Below are 20,661 nucleotides of genomic sequence, written 5' to 3' on the forward strand. Positions count from 1 at the left end.
AATTTAGCTATATTCTAACGCTGATTGCTGCAAAACGGAAACAGATAGAAATATACTTTTTTTTTTATGATGAAAAAAGAGACTCTAATCTTTCTTTTGGGTTGGTTCCATGTTTTTATAGTAATAGAACACAATATTCCGTGGGCCTCGCAAAATCCAGTTAAACTGCCGGGAGTGAAGGGGATTACTTCGGTGAAAATGTCTGGGAGTAAATGAGTTAAAGACAACATTAAGATTAAAAAGTGTGAGCATAAATTTAAAATCCGTCTTATTTTTTTCTGATGGATAATAGAACTGTAAACACCCCCTTGCCCCCCCCCCCCCCCCCACCATCTTTGGTTTGTCATATTTCTTTTTGGGAGGAATTATGTGAGACATTTTCAGTCAATGTACAAAAGTGCGGTGTTGACGCGGGAGACATCTTGTGTTTATAATAAGACACTTCTCAGTCACTAATGCATTACAGTATATGAGAGTGTACACTGCTACACACATCCAATCTGAAGAGTTTTTTGAAAAATTCAGAATCCTTACGAGCATTTGGGATGCGTTTTTCCTAACAATTCCTCTAAGGTTTTATTTAGTCCGCCACGGGCTGGATTAAGCAGATGGGAGGGGGTATGTTGTTGGAGTGATGGTGGCGGTGGTGGTGGTGGTGGTGGTGTTTGGGGGGGGGGGGTGGTGGTGGTTGGGGGTGGTGGTGGAAGCCCGCAGTCAGGTTTCAAGTCTTGCATAGAGACTCCATGGGAAATTAACATCTATTTAGCCAGTAACAGGATACTGTACAGCCAAATATTTGTTTTGTGCGTTCTGGAGATGAACTTCAACTGGCTGCCATGTGCAGATGAGGAGCAACAGATTTATCTTCGCCGCAGTGCACGTCAGCAAAATATTCCAAGAGCAGGTGAGTAACTGCTAAGTGGGGCACGTTTGTGTGTGAAATTTCAAGCAGACTTTTGGTGGGAGGGGTTTGGCCCCGTTGAAGCTGCCGGGGTTAAGAACAGTACTGGTGGTCTGGGGAAACTCACGCTGGGTAATGGAGGGGACGCTAAAATAGAAATGTGTGAGAAATTTGAAGTCAGACTTTTTTTTTGGGGGGGGGGGGGGTGATCCGATGAGCGATCTTTCTGTCCTAACATTAGTACTTAATAGTTAAAAAAATATTATTATTTTTTTGAGAAATGTCAAGTTTATAGAGTTTATAGAGAAGTTTCTAACAAAGTGACTATAATTTTCAGGATTAATAACAGTGAAATTATTATTATTATTTTTAGGGACATTTATTGGAGAAAGACCATAACATTGTAAATTTGGGCTTAATTAACATATCACCCATCAGTGGAAACTATGTAAGAAATTGCAAGCATTAACTTTTAATAAGCTTCGACTTTCATGTACTTTATGTTACACGCATTTTTTTTGGCCGAGTATAGACATGTTGAAATGTGGGGAAAAGCCTGAAGGCTCCATGAAGGAAGTGTTGGTCTGGTTCCTTCTTGTCCATACATGCGTCTTGTCTTTAAGGCCAGTTCTAATTCCCCACTTATCAGCTTATGGTTCAGGCATTTTGGAACAACAGTTGGGAGTAATCTTGTTTGGCTGATCCTGTATGAGGAACACAGTCTGAATGGGCACAGGTTAACACTGCTTTGGTATAGTATACGCTTGCATGATATGAGACAGCTGCAGTAACGGCGAGTTGGGCGCATTTTTTTTTCCTCTTTACAACATGTCACCTTAGGGGCACCTTGAATAATAGTTAATTAATGACTATTTACATTTTAGATTCACACTGAAGGCATCAAAACTAATAACCAACACATGTGGAGTTGTGTACTTAAGAAAAAAAAAAGGTGAAATAACTGAAAACATGTTTTAGATTCTAGTTTTGTCAAAATAGACAGCCTTTGCTCTGATTAGTGCTTGGCACACTTTTGTCATTCTCACCTCTGGGAACTCCTTCAATCCTGTTGGAAACCCATTTCAAGCAACTACTACTCTTGAAGCTCATCGAGGGAATGCCAAGAGTGTGCAAAAAAAATAAAAAATTCGAGCAAAGAGTGACTATTGTGAAGAAACTAGAATATAAAACATGTTTTCAGTTATTTCACTTTTTTAAGTACATAACTCCACATGTGTTCATTCATAGTTTTGATGTTTTCGGTGAGAATCTACAATGTAAATAGTCATGAAAATGAAGAAAATGCATTGTATGAGAAGGTGTGTCCAAACTTTTGGGCCTTTTCTGTATGTTTTCTTTTTTTTTTTCTTCATCCCACACATTTTTTATTTTATGATGTAGCTATTTGTTAATGACGTTTATTCTCCCTTTTAAAAAACGTTATGAAGAGGAGATTAGATAATTACACACTGCTAAAAAACAAAAAACAAAAAAAAACTATTTTTCCACATAAGAACAACATGGATTTATTTTATTTGATTATTATTTAATTTTTATTTATTTTATTTTATAATTATAATTTTTGGGGGGGTATCTCATATTTCTTGTTGTTATAGTAGACGCCAGGATACTTACCAAGCTTATATGCAACATTTTTAACATGAACATCATGCAAATCAACTTGCGATTGTGATTGGTTAGTTAAGATCCAATCATGAACCAGAAGTGTTGACATCATCCAAATTATGCGTTTTATTGATTTAGTGCAACCATCTGTGGGTCTGAACTCTTAAGGGGTTAATTGTTTCGATTTTTTTTTTAGCAGTACATGATATATTCATAGCATATGCACTGCTCAAAACAATTAAGGGAACACTTTGTTCCTTTTTTTTCAGTATATATTTATTTAGAGGGGGGAAATGGAAATGGGTGCTCACTTGATTGTTTTATTTTGGAAGTAACCGGACATGCTTCCCACCTTGGCCACACTTTTATTTTGCAAGTGAACGGAAGTCATCGGCATCTTTTGTCTCGCTCGCGCGCCGCCAGCTCATCTATCTCGTTTGTACAATTAAGCAGCTCGAGGAGATAAAAAGAACAACGACTGCGACGTCTTTCAGCCCCGCTCCCTATCCGAACCCCAGCCCCGGCCCGGTTCACCTCATCCCCGCAGCGAGATGTTCCGAGCTCCCGGCGGCTGCACACGAACAACACCGCCGTCGCCGCCGATACCGGTCCGGGGACACAGCGATGCTTTTCAAACGGAGAGCCAGGTAGCTTTCGCATTCTGCAGGAGGGAAGAAAATCGGTGCAGATTGAGAAAAACCGGCGAAATTGTGATGTGGGGATTGTGTAGGGAAATTAACGCAGACGTTGAGGGGGTGGGGTGTGGGGGCGCCCTCCCCCTCCTTCTCACGCAAAGGCCTTTCTTTCTCCGTTTTTCCCCCTTTCTTTTTTTGCTTTAAAACAGAGGTGGGCAAAGAACGGCCAGCTGTTTTTAAATCCGGCCCAACCGAGCATAAATTTTCAAAAAAATTAAAAAGGGGGGGTTGGCTAAGTTGCAAGAAAAAAAAGTCGTAATGCTATGAATTGGTTAGGATTTTTTTTTAATATTATGTGGAAATAGTACTTAACAAAAAAAAAAAAGTCTCGATGTTTCAAGAACAAGGTTGCAGTACTGTGTGTGTCGTCATACAGAAGAAAGTGACGAATGTAGAAAACGTCATTGTAGCAAAAAGCCTAAATGTTGTGAGAATTACAACGTTTCAATAATCACGCCATAATGCGTAATTAAGAAATCATAATGTAATTTGAGAAGTCACAATGCTACAACAATATTGTATTATTGCAGGAAAAAAGTTACAAGCCCAGTGTTAACAAGAAAAAAGTTGTTCATCAATTGAGGTGGAAATTGAGCATAATGAAGACACGATTTTTGCGGTTCTGGCCACAAATGCCACATACACTCATGTGGTTGATTCCGTGTGCCTGGCAGGATGTTGCGAGGGCTGGTGTGTGGCCGATTGGGGCCGCTTTGGGTGTGGAAAGCTCTGCTGCTCTTCGTGGCCATCGCTTTCGCCGGACAGCTGCTGGGAATTATCTTCAGCAAGAGGTAAATGAAGTTGTTGGTTTTTTACCAAGCCGTTGTAATATCACAGGGACAGTCATAATATTGAGTTAAAAGTTGAGTCAGTGTGGTTCGACTAAGAAGTTGTAAAGGTACAAGAAAATATGTCGCAGGAACAATTTCTTCAAAACAGCATGTCAAGAAAGTCACATTGCTGCAGGAAATAAACCTTGTAACAACCAAAGTGTTTTCTTTTTCCAGCAGCGTCCAGCCAGCCGCTCGCTCCATCTTCTCATCCCCTGACGCCCAGGGCCCATCCCTGGGCCCCTGTCGGCCCCACACCCACATCATGTTCCTCAAGACCCACAAGACGGCGAGCAGCACCGTGCTCAACATGCTGTACCGTTTCGGGGAAGAGCGCGGCCTCCGCTTCGCCCTGCCGCTGGGCTACCAGCTGGGCTACCCGCTGCCCTTCAGCGCCCACAGGGTCAAGGGCTACCGGGGCCCCCGAGTCGTCGAGTTCCACATCATGGGCAATCACATGAGATTTCAGAAAGCTGAGGTGAGTGCGTGAAAGGATGGGGAAAACTAAATACAGACATCATTTAAAAAAAAGTCCCTTTTGGCTCTTTTGTGGTCTCCTAGGTGGAGAAGGTGATGCCTGCAGACACCTTCTACTTCTCCATCATCAGGGACCCCGTGGCTCTGGCGGAGTCGTCCTTCGCTTATTACAAAGAAGTGGCGCCCGCCTTCCGGAAAGCCAAAGGCCTGGGCGACTTTGCGGAGGATCCCGGCAAGTACTACGACCCCCGTGCCCGCAACAACCACTACGCCCGCAACTTGCTGTGGTTCGACTTCGGCATGGACCACAACGCCAACTTCTCTGCGGTTCTGGCGCGGCACGGCGAGGCCGTGGTGCGCCAGACCTTCAAGCTGGTCTTGGTGTCAGAGTTCTTTGACCAGTCCATGATCCTCCTGCGGCACGCCCTGTGCTGGCCTCTGGACGCCGTGGTGTCGTTCAGCCTCAACGCGCGGCAGCAGAAGCCGGACGGCGGAGGCGGCGGCGGCGCTTTGGCCGACGGCTGGGTGGGCAAAGTTCGAGGCGGGCGCTCGCCAGCCAAAGCGCCGCCCAATCTGGTCCTCACGGAGGAGCAGCGGGAGAAGCTGCGCCAGTGGAACGCTTTGGACTGGCACTTGTATCAAGCCTTCAACCGGACCTTCTGGCGGGAAGTGGACGCCTTCGGCGCGGCCCGGATGGAGCGGGAAATGGCTCTCCTGAGGAGCCGGCGCGAAGCCCTCGCAGGGGCTTGCCTGCGAGACGGCGGCAAGCCGGTGGAGGCCCACCGCATCCGGGACAAAACCATCAGGCCCTTTCAGAGCGGCTTGGTGAAGATTCTGGGCTACGAGCTGCAGCCGGGGCTGGACAACAGCACCAGGACGGCCTGCTTGAGGATGATCCGTCCCGAGATCCAGTATAAAGACGCGCTGGACGCCAAACAGTTCCCACGGGCGCAGTCGCTGCAAGCCCCACCGGGGCAGCAGAGCCCCATGTTAGCCTCGGACAGGTCTTTTTTCAAACAAGACCCATCCAGGACAGGGGAGAAGGGACGGGACCCAGGAGGGAGGACAGGGGAAGAGGGGCCACGGGACTGGGACGGAAGTCGCTTACTGAGCCGCAACCGCAACGAGTCCGCAGCGAGGACAAGGAAGCGGCCGGTGGTTTGAACAGTGGCGTGTGCTTGAACTAAAAGTTTCCATTTTACTTCCACTTTCCAGCCTTTTGATTGTGGTTGCTTCCAGCTGGAAGACTGTTTGTCTTTGTTATCTTCAATGAAAGGACCTACGGACGAGTGCATTAGAGTCACGTGCAAAACGAAATGTTCAATCATGAGAAAAAAGTGACAGCGTTGCAAGAAAAATGATGTGATTTTTACGAGAGAGAAAAAGAAAAGCTACCAGATAAAGTTATGATTTTACCTGAATAAAGTTGCAGTATTACAACAAAAGTTACTAGAAAAAAAGTTTTACAGGAATAACGTCAAGGAAGAAAACAGTAATGTACAAGAAAAAAAGGTACGGAAGGGAGATACAATTTTTAAAGGCATATAGTTCCAAACTACATTTTGTAATGGTTACAGGAAAAAAGTTTGGAATGTCACAGAAATAAAGTTGGGATATTACGATGATATTGTAATGTTCCCAGAAAAAGCTCGACTGTAGTATTGCGAAAAATGATTTGCAATAATACAAGACAAAATCTGTGAAACGCAAATATTTGTATTTAGTAATCCAGTTTCTCTCAAACAATTCCAACTTTTTCTAGTAAATTTGGAGCTGTTTTTCAGTTCAGTGTAAGCTAGGGGTGGGAATTTTTTAATGTCTCACAATTCGATTCGATTCCGATTTTTGGACCTGCTATTCGATTCAGAATCGATTTTCGAATTTTGTATTCAAAATGATTTGATTGACAATGATTTTTGCTTTTATCTAAAGATGTGCAAGGAATTGTAATGATCTACTCCAGTCTGACTCGCTAATGCTAATTAGCGTCCTACTCGCGGCACTTTTATCACTCAAAAGAACGTCTCCACGCTGCAAAAAAACAACTTTTATTGGAATAATTTGATCGTGACTGTTTCCTTCTACTCTCTTATGTGGCTCAAATTTAACAGTGTATTAGACCGTGTGGAACCACACTGCCCCTAAGTGGCCAAATTGGGTACAACATGAACAGCGCTGCAAATAAAGGCACACACAGACAAAGGCAAGACAGTATAAAATAATTTAAATAAAATCGATTTTGGGACATTTAAAATTGATTCTGAATCGTACTAAATGAGAATCGCGATTCTTGTGAGAATCGATTTTTTGGGCACACCCCTAGTGTAAGCCAGTACTACTTTTGTTGGATTTAAGAGATTCCGCTGTACACCCGTTACTGTCCGCTTGGTGTACTTATAGATGCTTGAAACAGTACTATACTTGTAGTATTATTTTGAAAGGTACTTTGTCTGGCTGGAATGAAGTATTTCATGTGTTGCACAACAAGAATGTAGTAGCAGTAAAGCAAGGTGAACAACTAGAACGTTAACATATTATGTGTGATATTTGAAGAACTGTCATGCTTTTATTCATCAAGTTATGATGTTCAATTTCCTACAAAATTCTTGTGAGACGTTTTTAGGAATCCTGTCAAGATGCATACCAAATTTCCTCAAATAGTGGCCCCCTGTTTTTTTTTAAACACCGTGCCTCAATTAATGCCACGAACAAATAAGCAGTGTTTTTATTATTTATTAAAGTAGATATATATTATTTTATTGATGAGTATTTATTTGTACAGTGTGATATTCTAAAAATGCTTTGGTACGAATGAAGGCCTTTTCTCTAATAAACACCCAGTACTCTGCACTGGACATCCTTGGCCACTATTTGAGGAATACAAGCCAGATCATGTGACGCTTGTCGTTTTTTTTTCTTTCTTTTTTTTCACCGCATGGCTTTCCAAACCCAAACAATACGTCCATTGATAATTTGTCACTGGACTCTGGATGTTCCGAGTTGACAATAACTTTAGTGTTCAAGTCCATGAAATAAAAAGTCACACAAACAGACAACCGAGTACCGTGTTAAGTTTTTCTGCTTTACATCGATATGTACTCTACATAAAGTAACAATAAAGAGGCAACAGATGGGAATTTTAGTTCTGATTATGTGAAAGTGAAAGATTCGACAGTACGTTAATGAGTAATTATCAATGAATTGTTATTCCAGAAAGTAAGACAAGTTACAATAATTATTTGCTGTTTTTCCAAGTCAAAAAAAGTCATAACATTACAAAAAAATTACAATGTTGCAAGAATATACAGTATAGGATACATTTGTGGAGAGCTCGTGTCGGCAATGCACTTTCAGCCATTTATTGACGTGTCAAACAGTCAATACAAAATGAGAACGCTCACAAAAAGCCGCTGTAGGCCACAATCGATGCCTAGACACGCCACACACCAACCCAACTCCTGACATCTCACAGTAGACCACGCCCCTAAAAGGCAAATATAATGAATGTTACAGGACATACAGTATAGTATACTTTGTAATACTAGCTTATTTACATTCATCCTCTTTTATTAATTTGTATAGTTTGTAATTTGTACAGTGTTATTTTTTTTAAATGTTTGTACACGTTTCATGAAAAATAAGACTAATATTAAAATAATTTGTTGTTTTTCTTAGATAATAGTAGTAATATGACAAATAGTAGCAATGTTATGAGAGAAAAATATGATTAAAAATGTTTCATTAAGACACTTGACTTGCCAAAATAATTTGTTTAAAAAAAAAAGTAGTCAAGTCTAAGTAACACAATTATTTTTTGTTTTTCAAAAAATATATAAATAATCTTAATATTAAGAGAAAAATGTCAAATGTTATGGGAATAAAGCCAATTGCTAATGCTTCAACAATATCTGAAATTTTAGCTAGTAGTTTTGCCCATTTGTTATTCTATGATCTAAATCTAATTTGGGCAATATTATATATTTAAAAAAAAAATCCTTTTTTTTTTTTTTTTTTAAATCAAGTACAGCAGCTGCCAGTACCGACCAAACAGCTCCGCGAGAATCTCTCTCTCTCCCATCGATCGATTACTTTAGTCTGGTAAAAAAAAAAAAAAAACTAGAGCCTATCCAAAGCCGCATCGATTAACCACTCTTCTGTTTTAAGCGAAGAACCATCAGATGTGAACTAACTGCGGACTTTTTTGTTTGTTTCTACCCCCTACGATATTTTCGGTACGCGTGCCTTCGTCGCTTTTCCGTCTTTGAGTACGTCCGCCTTCCCGTTAGTTTACATGGCAACATATGGTTAGTTAGCGCAACTTTGTTGACAGCCATGGAGTCGCTGTTTGAACACACTGTGTATTTTCCCGCCGCGGGTGAGGCGGCAGACCCAGCGGACTGCGACTCTCTTCGGCAGAGAACGCACTTTTACCTCGGTGAGACCGTCTATTTTCTTCTGGTGCTGCGTAAAGGTAGTTTGTTAATGACAAAGCAAATGGGCGATTTGTACGCTGTGGCGACCGTTGGTGCCAAGCTTGACGACGTTCAGCTCGACTCAAATAACAGCGTAGAAGAAGGAGAAGCGGAGGAGGACCAAGGTGACATTTTTGTTGAGCACCACAGAAGAAGAAGCGGCAGCTCAACCCTGAAGTTCGTAGAGTGCTGCTCGCTTCTTAACCATAACAATGTTCGTCCTGGGATGGAACCGGTCAAGGTTAGGCCCATTTTCTTCCAGTCTTTGGTCACCTGTAAAACTTATAACAATAAGTACTGTAGTCTTTGTGTATGTATGTTCAAGGGGCGTGGCCTACGCTTCTGTCCTGGTCGATAAACGCTGCCAGTGGCTCCCCTTGCCCACATACGAGGGCATGACAGTACCTTGCTTCTAGAGTGGCATTTTATGTTTTGCTTGTCTTGCAGTCAACGGCATTGTCTGAAGAACAGGTTTACTTCCGTCTCATGATTACTCTGGACAAGCTTCCAGTCAACACACTCCAAGCCAAGGTTAATTTATTATTTTCATAAAAGGAAAGACATAATTAAAACAAATTGATTATAAAAAAAAGTCACAATAACACGAGAAAAAAAAATGTTTTAATGTTTGGTAATAATAATATGAGAGTGACGTTGTAATATTGCTCCACAGTCACTTTTTGCTGTGCTTGAACCAGATTGTGGTGAGCGTGTGGGAGCGGGATGAAGACCAGGTGGAGGTGAAAGAACACGGCTACCTCAGTCTCCTGCAGCTCTTCTCACCAGCTCGCATTTTCCGAGAGGACCTCAACAAATTGAAGGCACAGGGTGCAGTTTGATTTATGTACTGTTAATCAACATAATGCATCTAGCATGTACACAATCATAAACCCATGTTACATAAACAACCGTTTGCAGTATCAGTTATTCCGACACAAAGTACATTCACGCCACTCCTAATTTCTGACCTGTGGCCTCGTCTTCCCCCAGTCAGCACCACTTTGAATGTTCTGCCGCCCCCCAGTGTCGGATGTCAGCAGCTGACAATCTCTGGAAAACACCTGACGTTCCTGAAAGGTCTGTCGCGTAAGCCCACCCGCGCGTCGCATCGCAAGGCTTCCACTTTGACGGCCCCGCCCCCTCTCGCCCTCAGTGTTGAATAGCGGCTCTCGGGAGGAGCTTTGCATCACAGACGTGAGGATCCTTCCCAACTACAACTCGTCCTACCTTCCCATGATGCCGGACGGTTCCGTTCTGATCGTAGACGACGTGTGGTAAGCGATACGTTTACGCTGGAAAAACAGCCGCTTTGTGGTGGGAACGCCGAGGTCTCATTCTGGCGTTTCTGAAGCCATCAATCAGCTGAGGTGACTACGGCATCGTTTTGCCGCGTGGACAGCGAGTGGTCGCGCCTCCCGAGCACGCTGGGCACCCTAGAAGAGCACAACTTCCTGTTCAGGCTGCAGCTCCAGGACATAGACGACGACCATTCCAGTGAAGTAAGGCTGAAGCGCCAGCGGCACTCCTTTTGAATTGTGTCATATACAGCGGGCACTCGCTATAAGGCTCATGAAAAATCACAAAAGGCCAAAAACGGCAGCTTTTTCTCAGTTATTTTGTGTGTAGGGTTTGGAAGTCCCACTGGTTGCTGTGTTAAAATGGCGCACGTCAACACTCCCGCACACGAGGTGAGCGCTCCGCTATCATGTGCCACCCGTCGCCTGGCTCCGTGGCTGACTTTCCTTCATTTTCTCCCCAGACACATTGCCACTTTTTACTCACTGCCCAGCATCCGCTTAAATCGTCCTCGGCTGGTGATGACCGCTTCCTGCCCGAGCGCCGTCGGGCCTCGCGAGAGCTTCCGGGTCAAGTACACCCTGATCAACAACCTGCACGACTTCCTGTCCGTCCGACTTCGTTGGAATTCTCAGGGTGAGTTCTCCCGGCATGTCGCTTCCCCTCGCCCCGGGGGGGCCGGCGTCCATTCTGTCCTCCGATCAACCGGCTCACGCAGGTGGAGGCCGCCGGGACCCCGAGGTGGCGGCGGTGGTGTGTCAGTCTCCCTTAAGCAACCTGGGACGCTGCAGGAAGGGCTCCAGCATCTCTTTTACCATCACCTTCCAGATCCTTGGAACGGGACTCTTTGAGGTACAGTGCCAGCAAACCATCCAAAAACGTTTTTCAGTTTTTAATTTTTTTTGTATTTTGCGGCATACCTGACACCTCCAGTTAAGCCAACACATGAAAATGAAGCTGCAATTCACGGCACCGCCCGATGAGGCTCAGACACCCCGGAGGTGCGCGACACCCTCGTCCGGCGGCGTGGGACGATCCCTGAGTTTCTCCCACCAACCGCTGCCTTTTAGACCACAACACGTCAGGTATGGAGGGACTCACCAGATGCTGACAGTACTTAGCGGCTAACAAGTGGCCAAGCCTTCAGCAGCTACTGCTACTTTATGGCTTTTCTTCATGTGAACATGTGATCAGTTAGCGGCTAGATGGTTGATTGCAACTTAGCTTAGCTTAACTGTCCAACAAGTCAAAAATGAAGTGATACCGACCTTATTTCAATGTATCGGGTATTCATGAAGGTCGCCCAATATCAGCCTCCGAAACGTTTGGAGAAAAAACAACTATTGATATCGACTAAGTCCTCTTCGCCAGTAGTAGCTGTTACATGGTAGCGGTTTGACACATTGGTGATTCATCATCCGATAGGAAGAACTCGACTGCTAGGTAGTTAGCGGCTATTGCCTATTTTAATTAGTGGCTAACGCTAGTGGCTAATGTGAACATGTTTAAGTGATTCAGTAACACGCGACCTTCTGAAAACAAGTGACGATTTGTCCAGCAGCTACCATTTTCTTGAAATGAGGACTATAATGCATTTTTCTTAATGGCGACTGGCTAATTAACGCAAACAGATGCCGTTTTTTCAGGACAGGCAGCATGATGGAGCGTTCATTCGGCAGTCCCCCCTACGCAACCCAAGAGCAAAGCCTGGTTTCACCAGACAAGGTTGCTAAAAGACAATGTAAAGTGTTTGTGCTGGAGCACATCAGGATGTAGAGAGAAGAGACTTTGCGAACGTCTCTCATTGAAATGCTTCGACTGCACTGGTGGCCATTTTGGCAAAAATATCCATCCATTTTCTCTTGTGTTTGATAAACAACCTGGTACATGCAACCTTCCCCTTCGATACATGGTCGAACCCTTGGGCGAATATTGCTTGATTGTTCGCCAGCCAATCTCAGGGCACCCGCTGTATAGACGAGCAACCATTCAAGATCACATTGACAACGATGGACCGTTTAAAGATGTTTTGTATTATAGAATGGGAGACGTCAACCCAACTGAAGTCTTTACACTGGTTTTATTTGAATTATTTATTTTAATTATCATTCCAATATTTATTTTTGTTCGTTCTGCTCATTTCAATGCTTAGTTGATACACTGGATTTTATTATCTTAATATGTTGACATATTTCTCTGTAATTTTATGATTTATCTTGAATTCTTAATAATGATAATAATATTTGAATCTATTTTTTATTCCATATTTTTCCATGTGGAATTTCAGGGGGGTTCGCATAATATTCCACCTTATTTTCATATTTACAATGTTGTCATCTCTTGAGAATAATCTTAAAAAACGATTGGCGTTACACAAATAATACAATATTCTAAAAATGATGTCAGTAACTGTCATAAAAGGACAGGATTTTGGTCGTAGTTTAACAGTTTATCATTGATGTATGTTTCTAAGTACTTTTCAACAAGTATTTTAGTTGTACACATTTCATTGCTTGGGTACAATGTTTTGAAATGTATGCAAAATATTGGGGATTTTTGTTGTATACGATAAATCAACATGTGATCCCTCCACCCTCCTTCTGAAATCTCAGCAAATTGTATAATAAAATATATAAGAAACCCAATCATTTTTACTGGAAGTTAAATCCCAGCTATGTCTTTCATCTAAATAGTTCAATAAAGAGCTTAAAAGTCAACTTTGAGTTGGTATTTAATTCACACAAAAAGTACAGAAAAGCACTTGTCATTGTTTCCGGTTAAACATTTTTGACCACATAAGTTAACAAAGCAACACAAAAGGAGGAGTACATAGAATATTGACCAAAACTCCTTCTTTCCATTTCATTTGTACTGAGGAGTAAACTGCAAATCACACCGTTGCAATAACACAAAAGATGATTATCATTAATATCACATATTTGTCATGTTGTTGTTTGTCGTTTCATCCATGTTCTCATAGGGGACACCTACAAAGAGAATTGCACACACAAAAAATATCAGCTAATATCGATGTATGTGTTTATTTTATTGAATTTAAAAAAAACTGAAAATGGTAGTGCGACCCTAATAAATCATCACGTTTGAATACCTAACTAATTAGATTTTACTTGGATTGGAAATTAATTGAATAATTAGAATCATTTTCTTCATACAAATAATGATTACATAATTTAATTGATTTTATTAGATTAAAAAAAAACAACTTGAAATTAGGTTAAATGCTAAGAGAAAGTGTTTTCAATCATGTGGTTTTATTAATTAAAAATGAATGCAAGCCCTTTATTTGACCAGGGAATGAAATAGTGTTGTTACATACCGGTTGATGTCATTCGCAGATCGTAGTCTTTCCTCTTGTTTTCCCTGTGAACACAATGACAGCGATGACTTGCATTCAACGTGACATATTACCCATTTGCGTATTAGAATAATCCTTCACAATCCAAGACAAATCAATAACTTGCGAAAGAGGGAGAGAAACTAAACAGTGCTTTCTCCCCATCGCAGTACTCTCACCGGTTGTGAGACGACGGCAGCTTCTGAATTACATAAACATCTGACCTGGAAATAAAAAATTTCATTATTATTAATATTACAAATTTTGGGGTTGCCACGGCGAGTCACTTGCACAGTTTGGCGCCGCATGCTCTTCCTCACATAACCTACCGATTTTATTAAGCCATTTTTCTTCATTCAATTTCAATTTATTTCTTAGTTCTAAAATGCACTTAACCATTTTAACAATTATCAATTGTACCTTAAAAAAATGATTAATTTAAATGATATTTACATATGATTACATTATATAATGTATTTGCTATTAACAATTTAAATACGATTTTTCAAAAATAATTAAATTAATAATTAATTCTAAATTATGAAAGTGATTTTAATTAGCAAAAGATTACATTGGGTTTTAATTGTATAAAATTATTATAGCAAAAACAATATATTCTGTGTAAAATTAATAAATTGTGAGGTAATATTACAGTTTTAATTTACATATAACAAAAATAGTGCAGTACATTTTGAGAATTATTTAAAAACTATAAAATACATAATATCCTTTTTATTTTAAGTGACATAAATGGATTCGATTTTCGATGTTTTAACTCTTTTTTTCATTGCTAGGGGACAAAAGGAAACACACACACAAACGACACGTAAAACGTGACTCACTTGTTGACGCTTTGGCAAACGCACACGACGGTGATCACGATGACAATGACGACAGCGACTGACACCAGCACCGCAATCAGGATGATCCATTTGGTTTCTGTCAAGACACGTTTCATATTTTTTCAACTCCAAAATTGCCTCATACCAAAAAACAAAAACAACTAGTGTTACCTCTTGATGGCTTGTAATTTGTTTTCATACAAATAACATTTTCCTCATAATTCTCGTTATATTTCAACATTATCATGACTATCGTATACGTAAATAAATGTGATTAAAATCCTGACCTTTTTGTTGCAATAAGGCGCCAATTCCAATTTCAAAGTTCTTGAGTTAGTTCTTACCAAGTCCTTCGGTGCCCGTAATCTCATCCTGGCAGTTTAAGCCCTCGTAGCCTGGGGCACAGGCGCACGAGTAAGAGGCGCCGTTGATGTCGTTACACGTTCCTCCATTCAGACAGGGATTGCTGAGGCACGGACTCGCTGAAATGCAACACAACAAGTACAGGACCAGCCGTTATAGTTAAACACGAAAAAAGTTAAGCAATAGTTTACATTTCTTAATTAATTCATTCACTGCCATTGACGGCTATAAACGTCAAAAATTCATTTGAACTATTTTCTATTAGTTTCCACTTTTGTTAACAAGAGTAGGGAAACCTAGAATTTTTTTATTGTACATTTAGAACAGAGGTAAAAATTTGTGATTAATCGTGAGTTAACTATTGAAGTCATGCAATTAATTACAATCAAAAGAAATTAATCGCCTGACGCCCCTAATTTTTAATAATCTTGTCTTTTTTTTTAAATCGTGTCAGGCAATAATTTTATTTTATTTTAATTAATTGCATGACTTCAATAGTTAACTCACAATTAATCACAAATTTTACATCTGTTCTAAATGTACAATAATTTTTTTCTAGGTTTTCATACTCTTAAGTGAAAAAAAAAAGTTTAACTAATAGAACTAGTTCAAATGAATTTTTGACGTCTATAGTCGTCAATGGCAGTGAATGAGTTAATTTGATCTAAAATTTAAATCATTCTGTAACATTGTTGAAATTGTTGTAACATTCCATTTTTATTCTCATAATTGTGGAACTTTATCCTCAAACTGTTTTTTTTTTTCGTCCCACACTTACAATTCTATATTGTAAAAGTGAGAATTTTTGTTCATATGAAATGTCAGCCTTTATCCAAATGTGATTTTATCATCCTAAAATTATACATGTTTAAGATCAATTGTTTAAAAGATCAGAATTTTCAACTAAAATTACAAATGTATTATTACAGTAATATGCCCACACTGTTGAAAAACAAACTTTTTTCCCCTCAAACGTTTACAACCTATCATAGCTATTATTTACATTTTTACACACTATTAAATATTCCTACATGATTCTTATTATATCACACTGATATTTTTTGTAAAAACATTCCAACATCAAATGGCTTTTTTAGCTTTTTTCTCCAAATACTACAATTTTATTAATAAAAAATAAATAAATATATATATATATATATATATTCGCATTGTTTTCATTGTTATGTCAGCTAAAATTGTTAAAATTATTACATTAATAGTGATATAGCAACTTAAGTATTTAAATTCCAATTTTATTTTATTAGATAATTCTGATCAAATTCCAATACTTTTTCTCTAAATATTTTGGTTTCATTCCCCAAAATGTACAACCTAAATCTTGAAAATCACAGGCATTATTCCTATCAAATTCTAACAAAATATTCCAACATTTTCTAAATATTGTGCTTTTTTTTCTTTCTTTTCTTTTTCAAAAATACATTTACACGCACGCACCTCTGTGGCAATCCCGTTTGTAGTCGTAAATGGCGCAGACGTAGCCCTCTCGACAGCTTTTGGCTTGGCACACGGCGCCGGTGGTGGTGCATTCGCAGGCCTGGGCGCAGTCTTCGGTTACAAAGGTGTCCTTCAGCTGCGCGGCAGCCATAGGAAAAAAAAAAAGACGACGCATATTTGTCACATTCCTGCATCTGACTTCACCTCGTGTCATCATCGGTTAAAAAACATAACAAGCCTATTTTCACGCAATTATGATTGAATTGAAGCAATCATCTCACGGCACCACTTGTTTTACATTGAGAGTAAAATGTTCGAAAAGTGAATCCAGGAAAAATGTCAACAGTGTAAGTACTCACCGGGTAATATCTGTTGAGGAAGCTGCAGCCGCACTGCGCGTACGGCACGCAGCCGCCCTCGCTCATGACGAAGCCGGGCGCGCACTGACATCCCTCCACGCAGGAGGCGGCGGCGCACTCGGACGGCGCCGCCAGATCGGCGCATGAGGCCGGGCACGGAGACATGCACGCCGTGTACGTGCTGTTGCCTTGGCATGACAGAACTGACACATACGAATGAAAATGAAGATTATAACAATAGTCATATATTTGTCATTTTACAACAATAACTGGTTATTTTATCTTACCACAGCCAAGCTGTTGTCTCCAGGGACCAAGCGTGACTCCGGCTTCCTGGCAGGCGGTGGCGTAAGCGTCGTAGCTGGCACAGCGGAGCTCTTCGCTGCCCCGCTCGGCGCACATGTCGAATATGCAGTCACTGTGTAAAAAAAAAAAAAGTGACTTAAGGTTTTCAAAAACTCAAGAATGAAGTTGGAATCATACTGAGAATCATGCTATAAACATGTTGGATTGTGGTCGTGGACTCACTCGTGGTAAGTGGCGGGCGGCAGGACGGCGTGGCAGGAGGTGAAAAGCCCGGCGGCATCCGTTAGAGCGCCGCACACGGCGGTACTGTTGTAGTCGGCCAGTTGGGCATTGGAGCAGTCGGACGTCTCGAACCCTGAATCTGGATCCGTTTCCACTTCGCGCCTGAACGTCAAACACACAGTCAAATACAACTTTTGTTTTAAAACTGCAATATTATCGCTATAACAAAAACTTTTGTGAATTTGCCACTTTTCGTCTGGTAATTACAATCCATCAAGTAAATTCATAACTTTTGCCCTCATAATGTGACAAATCCATTTTGGAAAATGATCAGTTTCTTCACATCTCTTGTAAAATGTACCAGCCAACGATTGTACCTGTAGAGGTGGCCGGCGCTGGGTGCTACTCGGACGCTCTGGGGAGCATCCGCCAGTCGGTCGCTGACCCTCCAGCTTTCTCCGAAGGCGTTCAAGTCCCTGATGACCTCCCCATCCGGCTTTATGTACTCGTTGCTGCGGATGCCGTCGTAGTTTCCACACAACCCTCTGACGCCGTTCTTGTACGTGCTCGGCAGGATGATCTCTGGAGGCGTAAAATGTGGGAGTGTGATTACAAAATTAAAAAATCCAGAGATGACAGCTCATCTTTACCTCCTCGACTTCTGCCGTCGAAGCGTACTGTGAGTCCGAAGTCGGTGGCGAGCTGAACCTGCCTGGAGTTCATGGTGATGAGTAAACCATCAACTGGACTAAGAGGGGGTGAAACGCTTTCCCCGTTCACCTACGGAACAAAAACACTCAATTTACAAATGTCTTGGAATTCTACCATTTTTTTTTAACTATGCTTCAACTATTAAGTGAATCTGCCAGTTTTTTTTACATTATAAAATGATAACTTTATGAAGTAACACTACCGCACTTTCCCCCCCATCTAACTTTGCCCGGTGATTCCTCATAATATTCAAATAAATTTTTGCAAAGCTATCACTTTTTTCAACCGATATGACTTTAGTTAGTAAATGCAGGACTGTTTTATTTGTATTTATTTTTTTACATAAAATTAGAACATTATCTAGTAAACCAGTTTTAAAACGGTAAAATTACAATTTATGTAGGAAATTCAAAATAGATTCTTGTAACTGCTTTTTTCTCTTTATGTGGCTTTGTCAATGTCATTTACACGAAATATTGTGACTATTCTCATAAAAATGATGTTATCTTGACACTTTATTTGTGACTTTAGTCTTGTAAAAACTTTAACTTGAAGATTTGTCTTTTGTTTTCCATAATATTATAATTTTATTCTTAGAAGAATTGCAGCTGCTCTGGTAACAATCTTTTTTTTGATTTTACAGAATTTATTCTCATACTCAGAATAGTAACTTTACAACCTTTTTCTCCCTGGTATATAGCGACTTTGCTTTTATAAAATTGAAACTTTATCTGGTCATTTTACAATGTTTTTTTTCTATTAATATTGTTAGTTTATTGTCGAGAAACATTGTTATAACTTTATAACTTTACTTATTTTTTTATTTTTAATACTGTGACTCAGGTCTCGTAAAATGTCATTTCTGTTAACTTCATAACCTTCTTTCCCATCAAATTGTGAATTAATTTTAAATTTTTATAAAATTGCAACTTTATCTAGTAATTTTGACGCCCTTTGTTCTCTTAGTTTGTGACTTTACTTCTGTAAAATTCTGACGATCCAGTAACTTTGCGACTGTTTTCTCTACTAATATTGTAACTTAATTATCATAAAAATACAAAATTGCAACATTACCTGTTAAGTTTACAAGTATGACAAATGAATCTGCTAACTTTGGCTTTTTGTCCTCATTGTTTTTTGACTCGCGCGAAAGCATGACACGAATTAGGAAAAGAAGGAAATCCCAAATCTCACTGATACAAAAGCAGCGTACCAGGACTTGCTTCTGCTGCATGAAGCGTACGTTGACGCCATAGACGTCGACTAAGAGCTGGTCGAGCAAGGACACCCTCTTGTTTCCGCCTCGTCGGATGTTCTTCCCCCTGACCCTCAGGGACGGCAGCGAGCTCTGCGGCTGCTGGTAGTCCGCCGTCAGGACGTACGTGTAAGGGCCCTGGAAGTGGTGTGCGAAACCGTCGAAAGTTCGGTAGTGAGGATCTCCTGACACGCTGCACGTGTCGAACTCTACAAAAGGGGAAGAAAGTCATTTAATAATTCCCACTTGCTAACTTGAGTTTTTCTTGTATAATTATAAGTATCCTATTGCAATGCTTCAACTAAACTAAGGAGAAGCTCTGTGAAATGAGGCCTTACTGGGAAAATGTTCATTTCAATCATTTGTGGGTTTTGGAGGCAAGCAAATGTGGACTCACTAGCAGGCTTGCAGTAGACGTCTCCGTTTTTATCCAGGTCGCACACGGAGTTGGAATCACAGCTGTGCTCCGTGCATGTGACCTGGCCACCGAGGTTACAGGTACACCGGGAAATGCATTTCGCCGTCAGCCAGGAGTCTCCCACCTACAAAAACATACACAGAGATAGCTTAAATTAAAATATTTTTCTGTTGTGGATGTGAAATTTCATCATTCAACAGCATGCAGAGGCCATAGAAACATCGGATGGCACCTTACAGCCCGCAAAGGACATGTGGCATCTGTAAAGCTGAACTTTATTATATAGGCGATTTTAAAAACTTTATTCTCATAGAATTACGGTATAGCTGGTAACTTAATAGTGCATCCGCAAAGTATTAGCAGCACTTGACTTCTTTCCCATTTTATGTAATGTTAAAGCATCATTCCAAAAAAGAAACTATATAAAATTAAAATTTGAATACATGTGCAAAACAATCTAAAAAACGTTCTTCATATTGTCATTATTATGAGGTGCTGTGTGTAGAATTTCGAAGAAATTCGAGAAAATCATTTTGGAATGATCCTCTATAAAAAAAAAATGTGAAAAAAGTAAAGCACCAATAATTATTATTATATTATTATTGCTATTTTTTCTCCCTCTCTGAAAACTTTATAACATTGTTCTCATGATATTGCAATTTTTCACTTATAGGTACAATTTTATTTTGTAATTTTATTACATAGCATTAATCTCATAGTATTATACTATTTTCTGACTTGTACACATTTTTACCTGATAAAATTCTGATTTTAGCTACCTGTAAGATTCAAATTTTCAGATACATTTACTACTTTATTATTAGATCATTTAAAAACATACCAAATAAATATTTTTAAAATATTTTAACACTTCAACTTTCAGTTTTTTTATCTGTTGATTTTGTAAAATTAATTTCACAATATTGTATCTTTCCCTTGTACAATTCCACCATTTTTACCTGACAAAATTGTGATTTAATCTGGTAGTTGTAAAGAAAATTCCTGTAATGTTGCATTTTTTCCCATGTACAATTTTCCTCATAAAATTAAAATTTTAGCTACATTAGCATTTTCTAGC

The 20,661-nt window shown here is 40.1% G+C and overlaps 3 protein-coding genes across 7 annotated transcripts in view; 2 read left to right on the forward strand and 1 right to left on the reverse strand.

Annotated features, from left to right (window-relative positions):
• Positions 1-706: 706 nt before the first annotated feature.
• gal3st4 (galactose-3-O-sulfotransferase 4) lies at positions 707-7,585 on the forward strand. Of its 4 annotated transcripts, none has more exons than XM_086060383.1 (5): positions 707-904; positions 2,978-3,174; positions 3,897-4,013; positions 4,230-4,530; positions 4,614-7,585. In XM_086060383.1, exons 1-5 carry the CDS (start codon positions 845-847, stop codon positions 5,691-5,693), a joined length of 1,755 nt encoding a protein of 584 aa, XP_085916509.1. In that variant the 5' UTR covers positions 707-844; the 3' UTR covers positions 5,694-7,585. The 4 variants fall into 4 exon arrangements, with proteins under 4 accessions (XP_085916509.1, XP_085916511.1, XP_085916510.1 ...); XM_086060385.1 differs by having other exon boundaries at positions 4,233-4,530; XM_086060384.1 differs by having other exon boundaries at positions 2,981-3,174.
• Positions 7,586-8,625: 1,040 nt separating this feature from the next.
• Positions 8,626-13,014, forward strand: trappc14 (trafficking protein particle complex subunit 14). Of its 2 annotated transcripts, none has more exons than XM_086058084.1 (11): positions 8,626-9,242; positions 9,449-9,532; positions 9,700-9,829; positions 9,992-10,078; positions 10,155-10,275; positions 10,353-10,500; positions 10,628-10,689; positions 10,761-10,933; positions 11,016-11,149; positions 11,231-11,382; positions 11,949-13,014. In XM_086058084.1, exons 1-11 carry the CDS (start codon positions 8,862-8,864, stop codon positions 12,028-12,030), a joined length of 1,554 nt encoding a protein of 517 aa, XP_085914210.1. In that variant the 5' UTR covers positions 8,626-8,861; the 3' UTR covers positions 12,031-13,014. The 2 variants fall into 2 exon arrangements, with proteins under 2 accessions (XP_085914210.1, XP_085914209.1); XM_086058083.1 differs by having other exon boundaries at positions 8,628-9,242; positions 11,944-13,014.
• A 197-nt stretch (positions 13,015-13,211) lies between these two features.
• Positions 13,212-20,661, reverse strand: part of zanl (zonadhesin, like) — a 42,452-nt gene continuing 35,002 nt past the window's right edge. The window contains 13 exon segments of the mRNA XM_086059291.1: positions 13,212-13,284; positions 13,635-13,678; positions 13,832-13,876; positions 14,495-14,591; positions 14,839-14,976; positions 16,313-16,448; positions 16,672-16,874; positions 16,959-17,089; positions 17,200-17,361; positions 17,577-17,781; positions 17,850-17,979; positions 19,124-19,374; positions 19,563-19,707. Of these exon segments, the coding sequence (XP_085915417.1) occupies positions 13,229-13,284; positions 13,635-13,678; positions 13,832-13,876; positions 14,495-14,591; positions 14,839-14,976; positions 16,313-16,448; positions 16,672-16,874; positions 16,959-17,089; positions 17,200-17,361; positions 17,577-17,781; positions 17,850-17,979; positions 19,124-19,374; positions 19,563-19,707 (1,743 nt within the window). The 3' untranslated portion in view covers positions 13,212-13,228.

This window comes from Leptonotus elevatus, chromosome 17, assembly GCF_054856555.1.
Source record: "Leptonotus elevatus isolate MCC_2025b chromosome 17, RoL_Lele_1.0, whole genome shotgun sequence".
Classification (NCBI taxonomy): domain Eukaryota; kingdom Metazoa; phylum Chordata; class Actinopteri; order Syngnathiformes; family Syngnathidae; genus Leptonotus; species Leptonotus elevatus.